Below are 25,848 nucleotides of genomic sequence, written 5' to 3'. Positions count from 1 at the left end.
ATGCTGTTACATGTTGAGCTTTGTGTGCTAATATTTTTTTTTTCAATTGAGATTGGTTGCTTTCTACCTTACATCCTATCCAATGTGTGCTACTCCTGGTAATCAGTAGTATAGAGTATGAGATGTCGCACAGCCACGAATGTGGACGTGTGCTCCTGGAATTCTAAAATTTTAAGTGAGATGGAGTTAAGTGGGCTACTTATAATTTAGATCAATGTATGTAACTATGGCCCTTGACATATTTAAGTAATATTAAAAGTAATGATAAAAGCAATGGTACTGGGGCTGGAGCAATAGCACATCGGGTAGGGCGTTTGCCTTGCACGCAGCCGACCCGGGTTCGATTCCCAGCATCCCATATGGTCCCTTGAGCACCACCAGGAGTGACTCCTAAGTGCAGAGCCAGGAGTAACCTCTGTGCATCGCCAGGTGTGACCCAAAAACCAAAAAAAAAAAAGCAATGATACTGTTAATCATAACTCATTAGAATCCCTTTCAAAGCCTTTTACCATAAGCACCTTTCACCTCCTAACCCCTCCTGATTGAGAATCACTGTGACTGTGCACTGTGACCCAAGGGAATAAGAATTCTCTCTGCCAGTTCACTGGTAGATGCTGTGTTTTTTGAGGTCAAGAACCTATAACCCCTGGGTCGAGAAACTTTATTTTATATTTACAACCAAATACTCAGAACTTAGCACAGAGGGGAGGTTCAATAAATATTTATTTCCAGGATAGATGAGTGAATAGCTAATGAGGAGTGAATAGCTAATGAGTGAATAGCTAATGAAAAAATGAGGAATTACATAGAATTCACTAACTCTAAACATTTATATATTTTTTAATTATTAAAAAAATTCTATTTCCCTTTCCTTCCCTATTGTTGTTATGATGAACTCAGAGACACTTGATTGTCAGGTTAAGAGCGGTGCACACTTTATCTACATATATGCACACATTGGCTGAGGTGTGCCAGAGATGGCACACATGTTGTGGCACCAAGGATCCCAAACAGCAGTTCCTGGGATCACATTCAGGCATGTGGGGTGGTGCCAGGGATACGATCTTGGAAGTGTTTTTTGCTTTTGAGCTATTCCAGAGCCCTCAGTAATTTAATTTTTTGTTTGCTTATTATGGCCAAAAAATTGTCCCTAAGTTGTTTTCCATTTCAGAGTAGTGACATCAGCAGAATTTCTTTGTTTTGTTATTTTTGTATCTGTGTTGCTAAGTTAGAATCACAATTCTTCAAAAGAACAGTTGCTTCCATACACTAAGCATTCACTAGGCTTCACACATTCACTTGCAGAAATAGATCTTTTACTCTTCTTTTCACATATAAATTGTTATACATGGAAACAAATTTTATGTACATATTTTTGTTTATATGCACACACTGTGTTGTGTGTGTTACACACTCATTCATGTTTTCCTGAATTGTCTCTTTAGATTGCATAGTATTTCTTGTTTTAACATATATGAAAGAGTCTTGTGAAGAGCCTTGTGTTTCCAGTCACAGAAGTAAACATCCTGTGTCAACTCTGTAAACTCACAACAATGCCACAACCTTGCCCTGTGCATTTTCATGAACTGCTGCATTCAGATTAGGCCTGATTAATGCTTCAATTAACAATTGAGCCATTGTGGTTCTTTGAATGACTTTCAACTATCAAGGCATCAGCTCTTTAAAGATCAAGAGAGTTAGGCCAAAAATAAAGACCCTCTAAGTCATACAGAGAGTGATGTGTATTCTCAAAGATGAGATGCAGGGCTCCTGGGAACTGTTTTATTTTCTCCATGTACTGGGATACCATTCTATTACAGCTATTTTATTTTATTAACTTTTTTTATCGAATCATTGTGAGATAGACCCTTACAAATATTACAGCTATTTTAATTAAGACATTTTTTATATTTTGTTTGATTCCTCTGTCCCTCTCAGAGAGCCCAGCAAGCTACTGAGAATATCCTGCCTGCACGGCAGAGCCTTATAAGCTACCTGTGACATATTCGATATGCCAAAACAGTAACAACAAGTCTCATAGTGGAGATGTTACTGGTGCCTGCTTGAGCAAATTGATGAATAATGGGACGACAGTGCTACAGTGCAGTAGAAAGAATGGTTGCTTGGATTTTTACTTTTTCTTTTTTTCCATTTTAGACCTATACTATTTATCCAGCCCCATTGTGTTTTATTCCTTTTGACTGACCTTTCTTTTCTTTGGCCCCTTGATATCATTCCATTTTACTATAAATGGCAACTTTTAATCATTTTTATAGCTGAATAGCATTCCATTGTAAAAATATACCCTATCTTCTTTTTTCATTGCCAGGGATCAAACCCATTGTTCATATACATGAATACCTGGTTTTGTTAAAATATCTGCTAAAACTTTTTTTTGTTTCCCTTTGTTCTTCATTCCAGGATCACTCCTGGTGGACTTGGGGGACCATTTGGGGTGCCAGATATGGAATCCTGGGGTCCACATGCAAGGCATGAGCCTTCCCCACTATGCTATCTCTCTGGTCCCATTTCACTACTTTGTGAGAAATAGTTAAGTCATCATATAACTGTTTTCATATATGATTAATAATTATTTGTTATCAACAGGTGATGTGTTAGAAATAACAGCAAATGAAGTTCTATATTATTGTTTTTCACAGTTTTCCAAACTATGGCTTATGCCTGCTCTCCCAAAGATAGAGTTGAGAGAGAACAAGTGAAGGTCTTGAGAAACTTATGTGGGATACTCAGGACAGTTATCAAGATGACTTCAGGAAGGATATGTTTCTCCAATTCAAAGATTTCTCCTACATCAACACTTTTTCTTATTCCTTGAGCGTCTCTAGGCATGAGAGCTCACAATTTTGACTGATTGTAAGTTTTATCTTAGAGTGGGGGAAATTTTTGAAGACACTGATAAATAATGGATGAGGCAAATTATTGCATGCATGACACATGGACTCCAGTCCCTGGCTCTGCATGGTTCCCAGCATGAGGGCCCCCAAGATCTCCCAGTTGGTTTTTGGGGGGTCCGTAGGTTGTATAAAGGCCAATAAAATTCTGTGGTCTGATCCTGGTGCATGCATGATGGGGCACACAGACATCACCACAAACTGGCTGTCTGCAGCCCCTCTTCCTTTATTGTTTGGCCCACCATTGATGTTATAAATATCTAAATGGCGCTTGGCAGAAATTATGTTGCCCACCTCTGCTTTAGGACTTTGAAGATCAACTGAGAATCAGACTTCCAAATGAATGCCTGCCTTGTACTTTTCTTTATTAAGCAATCACCATGGTCTGGTTTGGAAACAGTAGAGTGAAACTCCCTCCCCAGCCGCACTTCACCCACAGAGGAGTGTGGAAACTAAATCTCTTCCTCACACGAGGCCTCCTCTGCCCTCCATTGTTGGTGTTCTCTTCATTTCAGCTCTCAGCTCTCTGTTTAATACAATTGAGATGGTACTTGATCATCAGGATCATAATCCCAACAACAGTCATAGTTGTAATGCAGAACACCCAAATAGCTACCGTTTGCTATGGGCTAGTTCTGTGCCCCCGCATCATCAAGCATAGTTCACAGATATCATTTATTTGAGCCCGCAACTAGAAGAACTGCATGGAGTCATTTTTTTAGTTGAAGAAGTAGTGGCTCAAAGGAGTGAAAGGATTTGCCTATCGTCTCTAACTTGGCAAGTGGCAAAAGCAGTTTGAAAGACCCTTTTGGTTGAAAGGTCTGTAAGAAATTAACCTGGAATGTAATATTTTGCTGATAGTTGGTGTTTATTTTTATTTGGGGGTCACACCGAGCAATGCCCAGGGCTTACTCCTGGTTCTGCTTTCTGGGAACACTCCTGGTGGGGTTCGGGGAACGAGGGTCAGTCGCTTGGAAGGCAAGCACCTTCTTCACCCATACTCTGGCCCATGTGGTGTGATAGTTTCTTAAAGGCACAGGGCTGGAGCCCCAGAGTGCAAGTTGAATCCCATTCTTGGTGTTTCCCAGGTATGAACTTTTTCTAATCTTCAGTTCCTCCTCATAGACTTCAATTCCAACTCGTATAATCAGGAAAAACAAATCAAATCTTCTAATTTCCCGACTGCATCAGAACAGCGCATTTCATGGGACTGAGGGAAGGGACTACTCCCAGTGGTGTTTGGGGTCCCCTAGAGTTCTAGAGATCTAATCCCTCCCTCCTGCACAGAAAGCATGTGCTCCAGCCCTTTGAACTCTCTCCCCAGACCAGCAGTACAGTTTGTAATTGTAAATTTTATCTCGGAGGGGTAAAATAACAAGAATTTTTGAAGACCCTGATAAATAACTGAAAGGGATGAAGCACATGACTTACATGCATGATGCCTGAAGTCCAGTCCCTGGACCTGCTTGGCCCCAGCACTAGGGCTCCCAGAACTGCCAGTTGTTTTCTGGGGGTCCTCAGCACCTCCTGGCATCAGCAGCACCTCATCAGAATAAGGAGCACTGAAATTATGAGGCCTAACTACAGAGCCAATTACCATCAAGAGTGACTCCCAGACTCTCAAGAACTGCTGAGAAGACCCCCTCAAATGCAGAGATAAAGCTAAAATTAATAAATTTTTGAAATAATATTTTTAAAGCAACGGGTCAGCACAAAACAAGACAAAATTGATAGGTACAGATGACACACCTTAATTATGGAAAAGGGAAGAGTTTTTTTAAACCATATTAATCACCAACTTTGAAAATAGCTCTAATGATTCACAATGTACTACAGGGCTTAAAATCTAGAAAGCTGATTTGGGGACCCAGGGCATCTGCATTAAAATATGAGACTTATCATTTACTAACTTAATTAAGTTAATTTTTATGTCCCCTAATTTCCTTCCAATTCTCATGCTCAATTTCCATAAAATAGAAAATAATATTTGTAGCAATAGCTATTCCACAAATACTAGACTAATGCATTTATGATAGATAACATGATATGAAGTGTTAGTGTCAGTGTCATGTCATGAATCACTTTCAGACATTACATAAGCATTTGTTTTCTTAGAAACCATTGCCTAACCTAAACATGCATTTTATGAAAAACTAGTTGAGTTGACCTAAAGTGAATTTTATTAAATGTTTTAATTTATAAAATGTTTGTCAAGCAAAATTATAATTAGAAATATTTAGAAAGCACATGCTTTCTTAGCATGTGGTAAAGTCTATAATCCTATTTGGATTTTGTGTCAGTATTGCTTTGCTCTATGAAAATTTCATCATTTATTTGAATTTTATCATTTACTTGAATTTCACATGAGGTGTGCTCATGCATGCAATTTTAAAGCTCACGTGTGTACAAGTATAAGCTACAAGGTACTTTTGAAAATATTCATTTGTTTTATGTAAAATAAAGCTCTGTGGTGTGTGTGTGTGTCTGTTTGTCTATGTATCTGTGTGTCTGTGTGTCTGTGTGTGTGTATGCATGATCAAGCCCAGGTACTCTTGTGTAGGAGGTATGTGCTAAGCCACTAAGCACATCTCTACCCCCTTTGAGCATCTCTGAGACTGTCTGAATTGCATATTACCACAGGACATTGGCTCTAACTGGGCCCTGGAGCCTGTCTCTGTTGATGGATGATCAGCTCTCAGCAGTACTCTTGGCTGCCATGTCACACACTCCCCAGACCTCTGAAGCTTATTGTCTCTAGCACACATATTCTCTTCCTCCTTATGTTTGTTTTTTTGTTGTGGCTTTGTTTGGGGCCAACACCTGGAGGTGCTCAGGGTTTAAAACTGACTATGTTAGGGATCGCTTCTGGCATGATTAGGGACCATATGGTGCCAGGGGTCAAATCCAGGTTAACCACAAGCAAGGTAAGCAAGCACCCTACTGACTCTATTATCTCTCTAGTCCTGCTTTTAGAGACTTTTCACCTTTAATTTTCCTGATCCAGAGTCAAGGACATCTCAATCTCCTCACTTCACTTTTGGGTCTGACATCATTTGTAATCTTGATCACACCAGGTCTGAAGAGTCTCCCTGCTGTATAGTAGGACTATGTAGGAACTGAAACAGGTGGCTCTCTGGAATAATGAGCTACCAAGTTGTATTTCAAGGAAAATGTTAGGTGCAGAACCTTGAATCAATGTTTAAAAACAGAACATGAAAATAGAGTTGCAGGGGCCAGCAAGATAGTACAATGGCTAAGGCACTTGCCTTGCACATGGCTGGCCTATATTCAGTCATATAGTACTCCGTATGGTCGGTCCCCTGAGCCCTACCAGGAGTGATCCCCAAGCAGAGGAGCCAGGAGTAAGCCCTGAGCACTGCCAGGTATGGCCCAAGTCCCTCTCCCACAGAGTTTCATTTTAAAATTGGGGACATGGTGACATTTCCAGAATTCCATCTTAATCAGCTCATTTATATTAATTTAAGCAGGTGATAGATTTGCCTTTAAGTTGGTTCTGTAGGTGCATTATCCTGACTTAACTGTGATGCTGCTCTCCAATTTAAAAAGGAAATCAGCATTGCATTTACTTTTCATCCTTGTTCCAACGCACAAAATACAATAATAATAATGATAAAAGGTTTGAAAATTTGCTTTTGTTTTCCTATTCCTAAACTTTATTTAACAGATCTGCTTGGAACTATAGAGGAAATCCTTCCAGACATCCCAGAAGGAATCAGTGTTTGGGGGATGAAAGATTTGGTCCCAAAAGGAGTAATTTCACTCAAAGAAAAACTGAGCACTGCATCTGACAAGCCCGTACCACGAAGCTTCCATGTGGCTTCAAGCCTCAAGTCCCCTTGCCTGTACATCTTTACCTCAGGAACCACAGGTATGGTCCATTTTCTCTTAAAACTTAAGAAGGAAGTAATGAGGTTGCAAAGTAACAATCTTGACTAACTTCTGTCATGTGTGATCCTCAAACAGCTAAGAAAGCATACATCCAAGAACACTGTTGTTTTTCCTCCGATTTTAGAAGTCTCATGTATGTATGAAAGAGCTAATTGCTTTACCTTTAACTTGTCAAGCTCACGTGTTCACTCAATGTTGTCAAAGTTGTTTGAAATATGGTAGTACAAGGGGCACTTGAGTGTGAGTGTTAGTAGATTTTGACCTAGCACAGTGGAAATAGTGAAACATGCCCAGTCTCTTTGGTCAAATATTTGCTGGTGATCTCTGTCCCTTAGATTCCAAATATATAAAATGAATAGACCAAATATTTATTATTGTTTTTTGGTATTAAAAAATCTGTTTTTCCAATCTGAAGCTGTTCTATTCTTGCATAAAGTGTTGAATCATGAAAATAATATTACTATATCTGTAGTCTCCTGATTTTTTCCTAGGATGATTGGAACTTGTGGCAATCAGAAGTCCTGAAAGCTCTACCAGAAAACGCAAATTAGAATCAATTAATGAAAGTTTCCTTTTTAGAGGTCCCCAAGCCTATTTGGCCTATTCCCTCTTTTCAGGAAAGTCACTCCGTACCGCCCCCTTCCCAACCCCCCTAGAAATTTAGCTTCTTTAACCAAACAGAAAGAACCCCCTAAATTCCCACTTTCACCCAAGGCCACTGCTCTCTGTTCCAGAGCATTCCTGGACCACACAGTATAGCCACTTCAGAAAATCATTTCTACATAAACAACAAGGATTAATGAACAGTAAAATTGTACAGGAATTTAAAGGAATTGTTTTTAAAAATTGATTCTTAGGGAAAATGGAATGGCATTCATGGTAGGCTAAATTATAAATTAGCATATAGAACTAGTTTCAAGATGATGGGTATGAGGGAGATGAATTATACATATTAAATTATGTTGTTACTAATTTCTTGTGCATGACTAATATTGTAAGCCAAGTTACTATTCATTATATTAGTAGATATTTATTACTGTTTTCTTCTTTTTTTTAAATTCTCTTTTTGCTATGTGGAGCCTAGTAATGCTCTCTTTAAAATTGGAGAGTAGACTGTATTTTTGACCATGTTAAGAACAACTTTGATAAATTGCCTGGAAAAATACTAATATGTCAGCAAATTACCAGCATAAATTCAGTCTAGTCTTGGTCTCTGTTAGAGAGTATATGGTTTTGGAATTGCTCTGCTTTGAAATCTTCCTGCTAAGGTTCTTAAACAATTTATCTTTATAGTTTTTTCTTATGAAGTGACTCTGGGCTGTAAAACTGCCCTTCCTCTTCCACTCCCTTTTCCCCTTAAAGAGAACGACAGTGGACAGGCCAGAGCACGCTGTGAACAGCTTTTGTTGCTCGCAATAAAACCAAAGTGTTCTATAAAAATGCACAACATGAGAACAAATCCAGTATCTAGTACGGGCCTTTTCTCTATTTGTTACCTATTTGTGTTAGTGCTGTGTGGCATAGAGGTAAACAAATTTAAGAGCTTTAGAACTTTTAGAGAAAAGTGCTGTATTCATGCCCCTATTTTTTCATCCCCAAACCAACAACATTCAGTATTTTTGGATCTTTCTTTGTGCAATCTTCTCCATATCTCTAAATAGAATGGGTTTTCTTAATGCCTAATTGATACTGGACCCGAGGGAAAATTCCCCTAAACTCTCCCTTCCCAGGCTTCTGAAGCAAACAAATCAAGGTCACATAGATTAGTAGGACAGAAAGACCAAATCCAATGACACAGCTAATAAAAATTTACATAGCTGTAAATTCTAGAGAAAATGAGACCATCTTGGGGTTCTGTAATCAGAGGGGAGGGGGAGACAGGGCCTGGTGCATCAGTGTGAGAGGAGGGGACCTCAAAGTCGAAGGAGAGGGTGACAATATAACAAAATCCTGCCTTTGTCATAACCTTTATCAGAGTTTTCTTCTCTGAAAAGCCTCAACAAAATCTTCTTTGATGAAAAAGGAAATTTCTAGACATGGCCCCCAATCTGGGTCATCTTTATTCTTAAATAAGAGATGAAATTTATTATTAAAACTCAGAACGGCATCACAGTTGCTGTTACCGCCACACACCAGCCTGGTGGCTGGTGCTGAGAGAAGCCTGTCTCATCCCCCCAGGCTTGTCTGCCACGAAACCCTTCCTGAAGAGCATCATTGCTTTGTATCTGTACATAGGGAGTTCATCTCCTTGTGTTCTTTCAGCTCCAGCTTTCAGATTTTCCTCCTCTTCTCCTCTCTCTCTTTCTCTCTCTCTCTCTCTCCCTCTCTCTTTCTTTCTTTCTTTCTTTCTTTCTTTCTTTCTTTCTTTCTTTCTTTCTTTCTTTCTTTCTTTCTTTCTTTCTTTCTTTCTTTCTTTTCTTTCTTTCTTTCTTTCTCTCTCTCTCTCTCTCTCTCTCTTTCTTTCTTTCTTTCTTTCTTTCTTTCTTTCTTTCTTTCTTTCTTTCTTTCTCTTTCTTTCTTTCTTTCTTTCTTTCTTTCTTTCTTTCTTTCTTTCTTTCTTTTCTCCCTCCCCCCTCTCTCCCTCTCCCCCATAATGTTTTAGCAGGAATTTTAGCTTGACTGGGATGAATAGCATCAGTTAATAAATGCTGAGCCCTGGTATGACAAAATGATGTTTCTTTCCTTTCATGTAAAAGTCTCCCCAGTGTGAAACTGGTCATTGTTTTAATTACTTTGTTTGCTGGTTTGTCTATTCATCTGCAACTGGGGGTCAGTTTTAACCTCTTGTCAAAGGGCAGCCCACCTGTAGATAATGCGGTGTCTGTTTCCTTTTCTTTCTCCCTCCCTCCCTCCCTCTTTCTTTCTTTCTTTCTTTCTTTCTTTCTTTCTTTCTTTCTTCTTTCTTTCTTTCTTTCTTTCTTTCTTTCTTTCTTTCTTTCTTTCTTTCTTTCTTTCTTTCTTTCTTTCTTTCCTTCCTTCCTTCCTTCCTTCCTTCCTTCCTTCCTTCCTTCCTTCCTTCCTTCCTTCCTTCCTTCCTTCCTTCCTTCCTTCTTTCTTTCTTTCTTTCTTTCTTTCTTTCTTTCTTTCTTTCTTTCTTTCTTTCTTTCTTTCTTTCTTTCTTTCTTTTCTTTGTGAGGAGTGGGGGCTTCCTCCCAAATAGTATTCAGGACCACTACTGCAATGCACTATTAACTGAGTCTGAGGGTTTATACTGGGGTCCAGAGATGTGGTGTAGCTCAGCCTGGCAGATTTGGGAGTAGGGTGGCATGGCAGGACTATATCCAAGGCTGTGGATAAGCAGTGCCAGGACTCAAACTGGGATCTTTCGCATGCCTTGCACCCCTGACTGCGAGCTGTCTTTGCAGTCCAGCTCTCTAATTTCCTTAGCCTTGGAGTTCGCTGTCTCTTTGCTGCTTTCTCGCTCTTCTGGGTTCATTCTTCAGCATCGTCCTTGGGTTGACTTTCAACTCCTATTTTTTTTAGGGGTCTTACTTTTTTTTTTCTTTTTGGACCCACTCTTGGATGGTTTCTTGAAATAAGCCAACTTGTCCATAGTGTATGATTCTTTTCATGTATTGCTTAATGAGGTTTGTTAATGTTTTGTTGATCATGTTTGCCAGAGATATTGGTCTATTGTTTTCTGTTTTTTTGATATCTCTGGTTTCCAGGGTCTTCGGGACTATATTCAACAATGTTCAGGAGACCGTAAGGTCATCCCAAGATTTGAAGGGTCCCTCCCATCTCATGCAAGACAATTTCTCTGATTGCTGAACTATACCCTACCTGTATTTAGTTTTGTTTTAAATTATTATTTCAAATAACAAACACTTGGTTTCACTTATCTTTTTAATGGGGGAGGTCTCTATTTCTCTCTCTACCTCTCCTTTCTCTTATCCCTTTTCTCTTTCCCTGTGTTCCTCTGTGCACTGGCTTTTGACTTTATTTCTTCTTTTTATATTTTTCTTAAGGTAGTTGCTTGTATTTTAAACTTGTGATTTTTCTTGCTTTCTAAGGTATATATTTCTCTGAAAATATCCTTCTTCCTGTAACAATAAGAATGTGTATTGCTACAATTTATGTAGCTACAGATATTATCCATATTGCTATAGACATGCTTCTTAATACCACTTCTGCTGCATTTCATAGGGTCTGATAACTCATGCCTTCATTTTCATTTGTCTGCAGATGTTTTCAAGTTTCATCTTTTGATTTTCTCCTTGCCCCAATAGTAACCCAATACCATGATGTTCATTTTCTAAATACTAGTGTTTTTATTTTCTTTTGGTTAAGTTCTAGTTTCCTACCACTGTTATCTTGAAAGATGTTTGAGATGTTTTATATCAATTTTTGTGACTTTATTGAGACTTTATTTTTGTCCTGATATACAGCATTCTTGAGAACATTTCATTTGCACTTGAGAAGATTATGTATTCGGTTGTATTGGATTGCTCTGTAGGTACCTGTTACATCTGTCCTGTACGATTTGACTCTAAGCCCCTTATTTCCTTCATGATTTTCTGTCTGTCACTGATACAAGTGGAATGTAAAAGTGCCTTATTATTAGCATGTTGCTTATAAGTGCTCCCTATAAGTCTAATAACATATGTTTCAGTATTTTGGTGCTTCTATATTGAATGCATATATATTAATGTTATATCTTCCTGTTAAACTGATCTCTATCATATAATGTTCATCTTTGTCTCATGTTGAAATTTTTATCTGTAAATCATCTTGCCTGATAAAAATATAGTGGTCCCTAGTTTTGAATTTTTTAAATTTATTTGGGATATATCATTTATCCATCTGTTCACTCTGCTTAGCTCAATAGTTTAAGTGAGTTGTACAGTTGAATTTGATGCAGGAGGGACTGTGGTGGGTTGGACCCCCACCTGGGGGTACTCAGGAGCTACTCCTGGTTCTGGACTCTGGGGTCACTCCCAGGCATATTCAGGGGCCCATGTAGTGCCAGCAAATAAATAGAAAAAGCATGCGCTCTGCTCTTTGAGCTCTCTCTCCAACCCCTGGGTTGGGGTTCCTTATTTTATCTAGCCCCCTGTGCCTTTTGGATTGGTTAGTTCAGTTAATTTTTGCTCTGATTATTATTGATTTCTGAGGGTTTGCTCTGACATTTTGTCTTTGGTTTTTATTCTTTTAATTGCCTTCGTCAACATTTTGTGACCTTTCTTTGGTTTTATTTAGATAGACAAGAAACTTTTCAACATTTCTTAGAAGAAAGGTCTTGGGGTGGTGAACTCCTTCACTTTTATTTCTTTGCTGAGGAAAAGCTGTCATTTCTTCCTCTTCTGAACAAGAGCCTTGCCAAATATTGTATTCCTTGCTGGCTGTTTTCATCTTTAAGTATCGTGAAATGTCAATCGATTTCTAAGTCTGCTAGTTGTCTGATGGAAATAGCACCTGCTTTTTAGAACAGCTGCTTTTTTACCCCTAGTCACCTTTAATATTCTTGGGGTTTTTTAATTTGTACATTTTAATTGAAACAACATTGCATTTTAACTTTATAAAAGCTTGAGATGTATAAAAAAAGTCAAAGTACTACATAAAGTTTGCCACTAGAAGTCCAATTCTGTCCTTCATTTTGCACTTGACCCCTAAAAGGGTCAGGTTCATGACCATTTTCCCTCTTTGCATCTGACGTCTTGGTCTTTTTCTTTGTCTTTGTCAAAGAAAAAGTCACTGTCTTTTTCTTTGCCAGCAGGTGCTTTAATAATAATTATTATTTTTTGGTCACTGCTGTCTGCATTGGTGATGTGGGGTTGGACAGGACAGTGGGTAACTTCTGTGCTCTTGAGGTGAAAGGGAGTGTGGGGGACTGTCATTGTCATGAACATACTTTTCTGCCATCTGAGTCCCTCTTAGATTGGCACCTACAAATGTCTTTCTCTACCCATTTCCCATTGCACAGATGGATGAATTTCTCAGCGTCCCTTCTAATGCCATCTATGGTGGTCCCAGAGGTGAATGAAGTGCTATAGCCTTACCCCCAGGCTGTAGGATTCTCTCATAATTGTCCCATTTATAAATTATTGGTAATTGTTATTAGTGTGCAAGAGAAACACAAACAATAGCCTAGTTATCATCTTGTTGACATCATTTCTGGGAACTTTGGGATGTCATTAAATAAATCTGTTCACCTGGAGGAAAAAGTGATCCTGGATTCTGAGTGAGACTGCAGCCTGGTTGACCATTTAAGCACAAGCAGTTCTGGCTACGACAGATCACAGGATATATAATTAAACCAAAGCAAGTGAGCCAGAATTGGGATTTTGTTTGAGTGAATAGACAGAAGTTATCTGAGATATATATTGGAAGAGAGAAGGAGCAGCAAGAGTATGTCAAATGTCAGGTGGAGCAGCCTGTTAAGGAAGTCAAACAGTGACAGTTAAATACTCCATGACAAGGGTGTCTGGGAAGAAATAGCAACAACAGGGAATTGGCTGAGATCAGGTATATTCAAAAAAGCATGTAATAGGCAGTAGGGAACTTGGACTAAAAGAAATTGGAAACCAGAGACAGGAGTGTGTTTTAATGTTGGACTCAAGTTTTCCACAAGCAGACAGTAGTAAGGAGTTACCCTAGTCTGAAAACACACTATCATCTTCAGGATAGAATTTCTAGAATTTTGAGGTAAAGTCCAATCAGATGTAGCAACAAGTGTGTGCAGAGCCGCTGATGTTAGTAACTTATCCATCCTTTGGCGAATGACCAGTGGAGCTATTCCTGTATTCAGGGGAGAATGGAAGTCCAGTCAGTTTTCTGCCCTCCAGTCTTCATTCTGGACCCTGCCATTGGCTTCTGCCACTGTGTTCCACTGGCCTCTGAGACATCTCATGGTATTGCTTTGCACCACAGTTTTATATGAAGCCGAGACTCTATATTGATGAACTATCTTGGAGTGGAGTAATTCTCTGCATGAAGACATTATAAAAATATTAGGACTCTTGGAACTGACAGAGAGAAAAAGACCGTAATATCATTTAAACTATTAACTTCACACAAGATGATAGCTATTGTTTTGAAAACTCATATTTTTTAGTAAGGAAGTATAGGTTAAAACAAAATTTCTGATATTTAGCCATAAACATGGCGATTTATGTTAGTTGTGTATTAACTAGATAAATGATAGATTTAGCACTGCAGGTAGGGCATTTACCTTGCACGTGGCCGACTCGGGTTCGAATCCTCTGTCCCTCTCGGAGAGCTCGGCAAGCTACTGAGAGTATCTCGTTCGCATGACAGAGCTTGGCAAGCTACCTGTGGCATATCCGATATGCCAAAAACAGTAACAACAAGTCTCACAATGGAGACTTTACTGGTCCCCACTCGAGCAAATTGATGAACAGTTGGATGACAGTGCTACAGTGCTAATGTTAAACAAAATACCATATCAACATGGAAAATATTTAGTCTAAATGTGCCAAGTAACAAAAATAATAAGCAAAAACTTTTTTACTCTCATTGTTGTTTTTACTTGTAGGCTTTACCCAGTAGTGATCAGGGGTTACTACCAATCAGCTCAGTGCCAGAGTCACTTCTCAGTGCTCAGACAGCCATGTAGTGCCATAGGGGATGGAACCTCCTGCATGCAGAGCATGTATGCCAACCTACTGAGCTGTCTTTCTTGCCTGGAAAATTAATCATAACCATAAATTTTATAGGAACGGATGGTAAATGGAAGTCTGGAAGAAAAGGAAATTGATATTTTATAATAAGCACTTGACAGAATATATGAAACATGACAAAATGAATGATATCAGGGTAAAAGAAAGTAATAGCTCTATATATAATTAAATGACTTTTCAAGAGTCATGTGGACAAAGAGAAGCTCACGAGTTGAGGCTATAACATTCACAATGTCCTGATTAGGCTTAAGCATACTGGGTTGGATATTTATTTTCTGGATTTCTTTGCATGCCTCAAAAGTATTGAGATCCCCACAGTATTTAAGTGTAGTTATAGCTATTAATAGGCATTAAAATAGAACCTTCAATAAATACATTTTAGCATATTTATAATCATTTATACGTAAAATAATTAATTCCATTATATGTTTATGTGGTCATATTTGTAATTCTACACAACATAAATTTTCCAAAAATAAAACTAGAAAAATGAAATTCTTTTACAACTCTAATAACTCCTGTAAATGTTAACTGCTTCTGTATTCAATTTCTTGTGGTAATGGTGATACTTTAATCTCTGTAAAACAAGCCTACACTTGTAAAATAGTACAAATTTAAAAACTTAATATTAGCACAAAATGGATGACTTATGATTTAGACAGAATCACATTTAGAATTGGAGCTAGTCACTAGAAAAAAATTTTACTTTAAATAAAATTTAATTAAGATGTGACTCAGTGATAGAGCATTTGACTTGCATGTGTGCAATCCTGGGTTTGAGTTCCAGCACTGAATTTCCTTGCAGAAAAAAATGCTAGCAAGTGCTTCATGCCTGTGAGAAACCTCAAAGGGCTAGAGCACATGTTCTTTACATAAGAGGCCCAAGTTTGGGGCTGGAGCGATAGCACAGCGGGTAGGGCATTTGCCTTGCAAGCAGCTGACCCAGGTTCAATTCCCAGCATCCCATACAGTACCCCGAGCACTGCCAAGAGTAATTTCTGAGCACAGAGACAGGAGTAACCCCATTGCATTGTTGGGTATGACCCAAAAAGCAAAAAACAAGACAAAACAAAGAGGCCCAAGTTTGTTCCTCTGAGATCAGGCACAAGACAAGGATGCCCACTCTCACCACTCCTCTTCAATATAGTACTGGAAGTACTTGCGATAGCTATTAGACAAGAAAAAGAGATTAAGGGCATCCAGATAGGAAGGGAAGAAATCAAACTCTCACTATTTGCAGACGACATGATACTATATCTAGAGAAGCCTAAAACCTCTACTAAGAAACTCTTAGAAACAATAGACTTATACAGTAAAGTTGCAGGCTACAAAATCAATACCCAAAAATCCATGGCCTTCATATATGCAAACAATGAGGCAGAGGAAAGGGACATGAAAAAAGCAATCCCATTCACAATCGTGCCCCAGAAAATCAGGTACCTCGGAATCAGCTTAACCAAGGAAGTAAAAGACCTTTACAAAGAAAACTACATAACGCTACTCCATGAACTCAAAGAGGACATGAGGAAATGGAAACATATACCCTGCTCGTGGATAGGGAGAATCAATGTTGTCAAAATGGCAATACTCCCTAAAGCATTATACAGATTCAATGCGATCCCTATAAATATACCCATGACATTCTTCAAAGAAATGGATCAAGCAATCCTAAAATTCATATGGAATAACAAACGTCCAAGGATAGCTAAAACAATTCTTGGGAAAAAGATGATGGGAGGCATCACCATCCCCAACCTCAAACTTTACTACAAAGCAGTAACAATTAAAACAGCATGGTACTGGAACAAAGGCAGAGCCATAGACCAATGGAACAGGGTGGAATATCCCTACACACAACCCCAAATGTATGACCATCTAATCTTTGATAAGGGAGCAAGAGAAGTGAAGTGGAGCAAGGAAAGCCTCTTTAACAAATGGTGCTGGCACAACTGGACAACCACATGCAAAAAAATGGGTTTAGACCTTGACCTGACACCATGCACAAAAGTCAGATCAAAATGGATTAAAGACCTCAACATTAGACCACAAACCATAAGGTACATTGAAGACAAGGTCGGCGAAACCCTCCACGATATTGAAGATAAGGGTATCTTCAAAGGTGACACGGAACTAAGCAATCTAGTAAAAACAGAGATCAACAAATGGGACTACATTAAACTAAAAAGCTTCTGCACCGCAAGAGATACAGTGACCAGAATCCAAAGACTATCCACAGAATGGGAAAGGATATTTACACAATACCCATCAGATAAGGGGTTGATATCAATGGTATATAAAGCACTGGTTGAGCTCTACAAGAAGAAAACATCCAACCCCATCAAAAAATGGGGCAAAGAAATGAACAGAAACTTTACCAAGGAAGAAATACGAATGGCCAAAAGGCACATGAAAAAGTGTTCTACATCACTAATCATCAGAGAGATGCAGATCAAAACAACCATGAGATACCACCTCACACCACAGAGACTAGCACACATCCAAAAGAACAAAAGCAACCGCTGTTGGAGAGGATGTGGGGAGAAAGGGACCCTTCTTCACTGCTGGTGGGAATGCCGACTGGTTCAGCCCTTCTGGAAAACAATTTGGACGACTCTCAAAAAATTAGATATTGAATTCCCATTTGACCCAGCAATACCACTGCTGGGAATATATCCCAGAGAGGCAAAAAAGTACAATCGAAACAACATCTGCACATGTATGTTCATCGCAGCACTGTTTACAATAGCCAGAATCTGGAAAAAACCCGAATGCCCCAGAACGGATGACTGGTTGAGGAAACTTTGGTACATCTATACAATGGAATACTATGCAGCTGTTAGAAAAAAGGAGGTCAAGAATTTTGTAGTTAAGTGGATGGGCATGAAAAGTTTCATGCTGAGTGAAATGAGTCAGATAGAGAGAGACAGACATAGAAAGATTGCACTCATCTATGGTATATAGAATAACAGAGTGGGAGACTAACACCCAAGAACTGTAGAAATAAGTACCAGGAGGTTGACTCCATGGCTTCGAGGCTGGCCTCACGTTCCGGGGAAAGGTCAACTCAGAGAAGCGATCACCAACTACATTGTAGTCGAAGGCCATGTGGGGGAAGAGAGTTGCGGGCTGAATGAGGGCTAGAGACTGAGCACAGCGGCCACTCAACACCTTTATTGCAAACCACAACAGCTAATTAGAGAGAGAAAACAGAAGGGAATGCCTTGCCACAGTGGCAGGGTGGGGTGGGGGGGAGATGGGATTGGGGAGGGTGGGAGGGACACTGGGTTTACGGGTGGTGGAAAATGGGCACTGGTGAAGGGATGGGTTCCCGAACTTTGTATGAGGGAAATATAAGCAAAAAAAAAAAAAAAAAAAGAGGCCCAAGTTTGGGCCCCAGAAATACCTGATCCCCTCAGCACTGAGTCAGGATTAGCACCTGACCACCACTGGGTGCGAGTCATCCAAAAATAAATAAATATAAGCAAAAAATAGAGAAAATGTAGATTTAAATATGTTAGCCTTATTTTCAATTTACATTTTAAGACTGTAATCATTTTTGGCATTTTTACAGTAAGCATGACTGTTTTTTTTTTATTGAATCACCATGTGGAAAGTTACAAAGTTCTCAGGCTTATGTCTCAGTTATAATATCCAAACACCCATCCCTTCACTAGTGCCCATATTCCACCACCAAAAACCCCAGTATACCTCCCGCCCCCGCCCCCCCCAACTGCATAACGGATGAATTTCACTTCATTTTCTCTTTACCTTGATTACATTCCATATTTCAACACAAAACTCACTATTGTTGTTGGAGTTTCCCCCCAAGAAAGACAGCCCTACTACCAAGGAAGCATTTGATAATTAGTTTTCCATTGCTTAGAATGAAGAGATATGTAGTCCCACTGCTCCAAATACATAACTCTTTTTTTTCTTTTTCCTTTTCCTTTTTTTTCCCTCATCCCCCTTCCTGCGCCTCATAGTATGGTGGACCCCACATTTCTCCCCGAAAATGGGAAACAACTGGGAAAGAGGGATATTTCCTCTTCTCGGCCGACGTGGGGCTATTGCTTAGTTCACAGTCTAGAGAAATGGCTGCTACTTTGATTACCTTCAATATTTCAACAAAAAACTCACTGTTATTGTTTAGAGTTTCCCCACAAAGTCAGACCTGCTTAAAAGGAACCGTTTCACATTGCTGACAATTAAGAGATGTTAAGTCAGCGGCCACACGGTTTTGGATTTCTGTATAAAGTCCAGGGAAAATTCTGCCCGAAATTGCATAGCCCAGCTCACAATTGGGATTGTTGTAAGAAGCTGCTCTGGATGCCAAAATGGGTTAGAGGGCCTCTGGAATCAAAGTATTTAGGCGCAGAGGGTCCGTTTCACTCTCAGCAGCTCCGGATTTATCTGGGCCGAGGGCGTGCCGGTAACATCCACTTCCCATGATTGCCTATGAGCCCAAAGTATAAAAACTGTATACCTCTGGGTTAGGAGTCTTAGAAGGTGGCTCTCGCCACGTGGATATTGCTGCCGCCGCCATTTTCCATGCAGAAAAACAGGGTGGAGAGGAAAGATCCATCCCCGGGCAGCGCGGAGTTGTAGCCCAGCTCACAGTCCCAGTGCATTGCTGTAAGAAGCTGCTCTGGATGCCAAAATGGGTTAGAAGGCCTCTGGAATCAAAGTCTTTAGGAGCAGAGGGTCCAAGCATGACTCTTTGAAGCTTTAAAGTATCTCAAATTCTTTGTAATTTTATCACTATAACCCATTTGGTCTACCTAATATTTTAGAAGCTAATTACAAGAGTAACTTAAATTTGCATACCCTTCTTTTTAAGACTTGTTTTTAAAATACAGGATTTCAAGTTGCTCCTTGTTTGTCTTTGCAAATAGAAATTTGGTGCATTTTATTTTCTGGAACTACTGCAGTTAATGCCAACATAACCTTGCTTTCTATTATATATATATATTTTTTCTTTTCTTCTAGGTCTACCGAAAGCAGCTGTAATTACTCAGCTGCAGATTTTAAAAGGTTCTGCTGGATTGTGGGCTTTTGGTTGCTCTCCCGATGATATAATTTATATAACCCTGCCTTTGTATCACAGTTCAGGTTCTCTTCTGGGAATTGGTGGATGTATTGAATTAGGTAAGATTTAGTTTTTGTTTGATACATTAAGGGGCTTGGGGGCTTTCTGAGAGATGTACATGGGTTGGGTCGGTGGGGCCAGTGGGGCACCACATTCACCACCACATCCGCAGTTCTCATGACTGGCTTCTAGCTCTGCAGCCAGGAATCGCTCCTGGCCATGCTCAGGGGACCAAATGGGATGCCGGTCAATGATCAAACAGGGCTGGCTGCGTGCAAAGCTTGCACCTTACCCACTCCCTCTCTGGCTCTGTATGCTAGGTCTTTCAAATGTCTGCTGATTGGAACTGATGTTTGAAACTATAGCAGTAGAATTCAGAGTGGTTGTGTATATATGCTTAATTAGAATATTTTCTAAAAGAACATAATTTCATGCCCTGCTCAGTGTATTTCTGAAGTAGAAAGAGTAGTGCCCTGAGAATGTGGTCCTAGGGTGGGATCTCACTGCTGGCTGGGCTTCCCTCTATGTGGTCTCATTCTTCTGTGCCCCTCCCCCATTCCGCCCCTGCCTCTCTGGATGGTGGCAGGAGCCTTCCTGGGTCTGGGTGGAGGGACTGGAAGTGGCCTAGAAAAACCTAGGCCGGCTGTGTGCCAGGCAAATGCCCTGCCTGCCCTAATCTCTGTCTGGCGCTTTGTGAAGTTTCTTGTTGGTGTTCTCTTACTCAGTAGACCTTACTCTCACCCTCAAGATATATCGAAGAAGCTCTAAAGGTTTTTTTTAAAATAAATAATCTGTGTATATTCAGGGTTGGAGCGATAGCGCAGCAGGTAGGGTGTTTACCTTGAACTCGGCTGACCAGGTTCCATTCCTCCACCCCTCTGGGAGAGCCGGCAGGTAAGCTACAGCGGAGAGTATCTCGCCCGCAGGGCAGAGCCTGGCAAGCTACCCGTAGGGTATTTGACATACCAAAAACAGTAACAACACATCTCACAATGGAGACATTACTGGTGCCCACTCTGGCAAATTCATGAGCAATGGGATGACAGTGATACAGTGTATATTCAAGGTCAAACTAAACAAGTATTTCCAGTCTTTGTAAGGAAGGAAGTAGTCTTGTTTTGATACTTGTGAGTCTTCAACTTCTTTGAATGCTTCTTTCATTCCACATGCTGCAGAGGGGATATGTGCGGTGCAAATACAGAATTTTAGGGTGACTCCTTTCTAAAGCATTGTCAGACTGCAAGGTGGATGTTTTCAAATGAACCTGAGAATAATGGATAGTGATAGATTATAAAAACTTTGAAAGTGAGCAGAAGTACTTTAGAGTCATTTGTGTTTTACACTGAGTCTACCCCTGGATTTTTTTCCACCCCTGAGTGCCTCTATTGAATTTTGTTTTTTACAGGAGCTACTTGTGTGTTAAAGAAAAAGTTTTCTGCAAGTCAATTTTGGAATGATTGCAAGAAGTATAATGTGACCGTGTTTCAGTATATTGGAGAACTCTGTCGCTACCTTTGCAAACAACCTAAGGTAAAAGTAATTGTTGCTAGAGGAAAAAGTTATTTCAGATAGAAAAAGTAATGTTTATGGCTTTTTATTAAGCTTGTGTTCTCTTTTGAACATATATCTCTCTCTTTCTCTCCGTGGCTTTTTCCACTCCGGAGATGCCCGTGTCCTCTCTTGACACGTAATGCCTTCTCTTTCTCTGACTGTCTCTTACAATAAAAATTATTTTGCTTCACTATAAAAAAATTTTTAAGTAATGTTTCTGAGTATCTCACTTTCTGCAGAAGTAAGTTTAGCTGACTTTAAAAATATAAAATAAATTTTTATTTTATTTTATATTTTTATAAAGCAGAGAAACAAAGCAGAGAAAATATGAAGAACCTCCCAAAAAGGTGCCCGGGGACTTTCTTTTATGAGGGTAGAACAGACCCACATTTCCATCCATTTCAAACTTGGACTGATTAAAATTTCTATAAACCTAAAATGCATCTTATTATTAAGTTTGAGGCATGTTATCTTTCCATAAACCAGTTATTCCAAAATCTAACTGGATAGCATTTTTAAAAGTTACAAAATAGTTTGTCTTTTTTTTTTGGCACTGTGATTTATATTGTTGTTTACAATAGATTTTCAGGCATACAGTGTTCCCATCTCCATCCCGACCAGTCCCCACTCCATATCCCCATTCTTCCACTGTGTGCCCCAAATCCCCTGCCACCCCACAACCTCACTCCTTGATTGTTACTTTTTTAAGTGTAACTGTATTTAGGTCCCATTGTTAGTAGTGTTGGATGTAGTTGGATATATACAGATACTTTGCCTCTACACCAGAGAGGGGCCCAAGACCAGTGCCCTTCACCCCTATGTGACTTCCAACTAATAACACTGACCATTCTTCCATTTTTTCCCTTTAAGTAATTACATTAGAATATCTTTTCGTTTGTTTTTGCTTTAAATGTGAATTATAAGTTTTGTTTCCAGATGTACTCATCTCCCCCCCCAGCCATCTTTTCCACATGCTTTTGGCCAGTAGACTCTTCCATCTGCAAGTAGACAGGCAGAAAGAGTTTCAGGGGCTGAAGTTTGTCTATTACTTTGCTTGCTTTTCCACACCTCAGAAGTCATTTTCCTTTGCCTGGTCTCACTTATGTTTTTTAAAAATTGCTAATTTTCTCGACATTCTTGAAGCTCCATAGAAATTTCTCATCCTGCACTCAAATCAACGCCAACCCTTACAGAATGGTGAGAGTGGCTGCCTCACCAGACACGGGGTGGGAGCAACCCCCTGACCTGCCTTTGGCCTTGGAGAAGCACCAAGAGGTCCTTACTCAGCAGCCCCCCTGGCACCCCACCATCTGAAGGCGTGTGTGCTGTGCTGGGATTCTGCTCGGTGACTTCTGGTTACCACTTGGATGCAGAATCCCTCCTACACTTACCTGCAGCGTGGCTGATCCCACCGTAGGCACTGAAATAAGACTCTTCTAATGATCACAGATTGCACAGGGGCGACCACACAGAAAAGGGTGTGAAACTTAATCATTTAATTTGCAATATGCTTTTATTCACTTTCGGCTTCTGTTGCCCAAGGAGGAGAGCCCTCCTGAACTTCCTCCTTGTGGCATGACTCATCCTCTCATTCCTTGCTGGGAGAATATCCACAGCCATAAATGCCCACATTTCATCACTGAGACAGAAAGTCCCTTTTATTTCTGTTTTTTAAGATAGCGGTTCATTCTGGTTCGGGTAACATGGTTACAATAGTATTAGTTACTCCTTTGTTGCTCCCCATGCCGCCTCCCCACTGCTTGGTGCTGAGTTTTGTCATTCAAAGCCAAAGGTTTGTCATTGTTCGATAATCTTTTTCTTTGGGGAGACTGCTAGTATCAGGGTTGGAGACTTGCCTGAAAAGCCCTGAAAAAAAAAAAACAGTGATATTGCCAAAAGCTTATTGTTTTCTCTCCTAGTTTGCACTGTATTCTTTGGTGGTGTAACAATCTGAACTAGGGTACCTTAAGGAATCATTGCTCTCCAGTGACCTACAAGCCACTTTCAGTAAAAGACACAGTAGGTTGTACCTGGGACACTTCTTCATGGATTTTCTGAATCAGGCTTCCAGCCATTCCTGTTCTTCTGGGATAGCCGCATTAGCCCTGGAAAGCTTATTTTCTCATTTCTGGAGTTCTGCTCTCTGAAATCAAGCTGCAATTAGTGTCTTCAGGTATTTTAGCTTGTGCAGGGTCACACAGAAGTGAAGTTGGTGGAAAGATGTTGAATAGTTTTGTGATTTTTTTCTTTTATTGAATCACCATGTAGAAAGTTATAAAGCTTTTAGGTTTAAGTCTCAGTTATACAATGCTTGAACACCCATCCCTTCACCAGTGCACATATTCCACCACCAAGAATCACATATACATTTTCCCACCCCCTCACCTCCCCAGCCCCCCACCCCACCTATGTAGCTAATAAATTTCACTTTACTTTCACTTCTCTCAACTTAGTTACTAAATACTTAAATACAGAAATTCAAAACTGTGCGGCTGCTATTGTGGCCGCTCGACCTCATATCTCTTCATTCTCAGCAATGGAAAAATAAATTATCAAATGCTTCCTTTTCAGCAGGTCCAACTTTGGGGGGAGAAACTCCAAACAATAATAGTGAGTTTTTTGTTGAAATCTTGAATGTAATCAAAGTATAGTTTTGTGATTTTTATGAAGTGTCCCAGATTGCTGTTCGAAGTGATTGGCATGATTTTCATCTCATCAAGGATGTAGGCGTATGCTTATTCAAGACTTACCTGCATTGGGTGGTATGAAAAATAGTGTCGACTTTCACTTCTGCTTCCAGGGTAACAAGACACTCCTTCCAGCCCACTCAAAAGTCCCTTGAAGATGAATAACAGGAAAAGTAGGCCAATATTTAAATTATCCCCCTTTAAACACGGTGCCTAAAATCCAATTTTTTTTGCTTCTTCTTTTCAAATAATTTTTATCAAATTTTGTGTGCAATTAATTTTTTAAATTTTCCTTTACATGTGATTTTTTAAATTACTGTTAATAGTAATTTTCATGTGCACACTATTGCTATATCCTACCTACTGACAGTACTGACAGAGTGTCAGCCGTCCTCTTTCTCGGTCTGTCCTCCCCTCCACTTAGCAAAGAGTTCTGTAGGTCAACTCTCAAGATTTGTTTTCGTTGACGATTGTCTGTTCCCCTTACTGAGTTTCCTTACACTCCACTCACGAGAGATTTTTCCAGTCAGCATTTGTCCTTCTATTTTTGTTACACTTTTCCAGTAACACCTCTAGTTCCATCCATGGAGCAGCAAAAATTTCATCTTTCTTTATAGCTGAATAGTATTCCAGTGTGTTTATAAGTCACAGGTTTTTTTTTTACCCACTTGTTTGTTCTCCAGCACACAGGTTGTTTCCAGATGTTGGCTATTGTGAGTAGTGCTGCAATGAACACAGAAATGAATAGCTTTTTGAATAATCGTTTTTGTACCTTGAGTGTAGTATTTTGAGTGTACTTTGACAAGAAGTTGAATCTCTGATCTTCTTAATAATACTTTGTTTGATCCATGGACACATGTGTTTTGAAATGGGAAACTATATCAATTTTTTGCAATTTTGTAGACTAGACACAAACAGTTTTACTTCCAAAACTTTTATTTCTCATTTAAAATGTCTCTTCTGAATATTCTATTCATTTATCTGTTTGACACATGCTTTTATCTATTTTAACTTTTATTTCACCTAATGAAGATATTAATAATTTGTTTTATTTACTATAAGGTGTGTGCCTTCACAATTTTTAAAAAATCTTTTAACTTATTTTTTAATCTTTTAACTTCTGAATAGAAGGAAAATATCATAGCCTCAGAGTATTTGAGAGAGAGAACTTAAAATTGAGAATAGGATTCCTGACTACTCTTAGTTTAAGTAAATATTTTAATTTTTAATAAAAGTTCTTTGAATATAAGATTGTGTTTGTGAAAAAAAAAACCAAAAAAACAAAAAACCGCTAAACCTTTACCTGACTGTAGACTGGAGAGGAGAGAAGCAAGTAGAGCTCTCCCCCAAGGAAAACCATAATTATTTAAAGCAGAGATGCATCACATTGCCTAATCCCCTTCACTGATTTTGTAGAAAACAGTACAAGCAGTTCTTGGCATTAAAAATTTTTTTTAAAAAAGATGACTCTGATTTAGCATCTGACTCTTAAGGAGACAAAGAGAGCTTGCTCTTCCGTCCATTGTCTCTATATTTGCCCCTGAAAAGGTGGGCAACAACATAGCCACTGTCAGGAGGGCAAGAGAGTGAGCAGGTGGGATGTCCTCTCCCTTGAAATGTTAAATATATGACTCTGAAGCTGTGACTGGGAGTCCTACAGACACTTACTTAAAATAAATCCTCATGTGAAAGAAAACAAAACCACATGCTCACTAAATCCATCCAGACCTGTTTTCAATATTAGGGTAAGAATTTATTCCAGACGATCTCTAAAGGCAAAAGTTTGCGTGTTCATAGAGCATTGCATGAAAGTCCCAGGGGTGCCTTCAGAAGGATTCAGCAATCACCCACACCTTAACACACCCAGCCTCACCCTTATTTTCCTTTTTAAAGCCTCAGTTACAAATGCTCCTTTGTCGGGTTCTTTTTTTTTTTTATCTTGAGTGACAGTAGTTACAAAGTTATTTATGATTGGGTTTCAGTCGCCCAATGTTTCAACACCCATTCCTTAATCAGTGTACAACAAATATTCCTTTGGTACAAACATCGGGTGAGCCCCTTTA

At 39.4% G+C, this 25,848-nt stretch overlaps 1 protein-coding gene across 1 annotated transcript in view; it reads left to right on the top strand.

Annotated features, from left to right (window-relative positions):
- Positions 1-25,848, top strand: part of SLC27A6 (solute carrier family 27 member 6) — a 59,959-nt gene that overhangs the window by 4,754 nt on the left and 29,357 nt on the right. Inside the window, exons 3-5 of the mRNA XM_004609829.2 lie at positions 6,598-6,801; positions 19,448-19,606; positions 20,953-21,077. Coding sequence (XP_004609886.2) covers positions 6,598-6,801; positions 19,448-19,606; positions 20,953-21,077 — 488 coding nt within the window. The remainder of the gene's footprint in view (positions 1-6,597; positions 6,802-19,447; positions 19,607-20,952; positions 21,078-25,848) is intronic.

Source organism: Sorex araneus, chromosome 6 (assembly GCF_027595985.1).
Source record: "Sorex araneus isolate mSorAra2 chromosome 6, mSorAra2.pri, whole genome shotgun sequence".
NCBI classification, from domain to species: Eukaryota; Metazoa; Chordata; class Mammalia; order Eulipotyphla; family Soricidae; genus Sorex; species Sorex araneus.
Note: the sequence above shows the minus strand (reverse complement) of the source record. Positions and strands in the feature narration are given on the sequence as shown.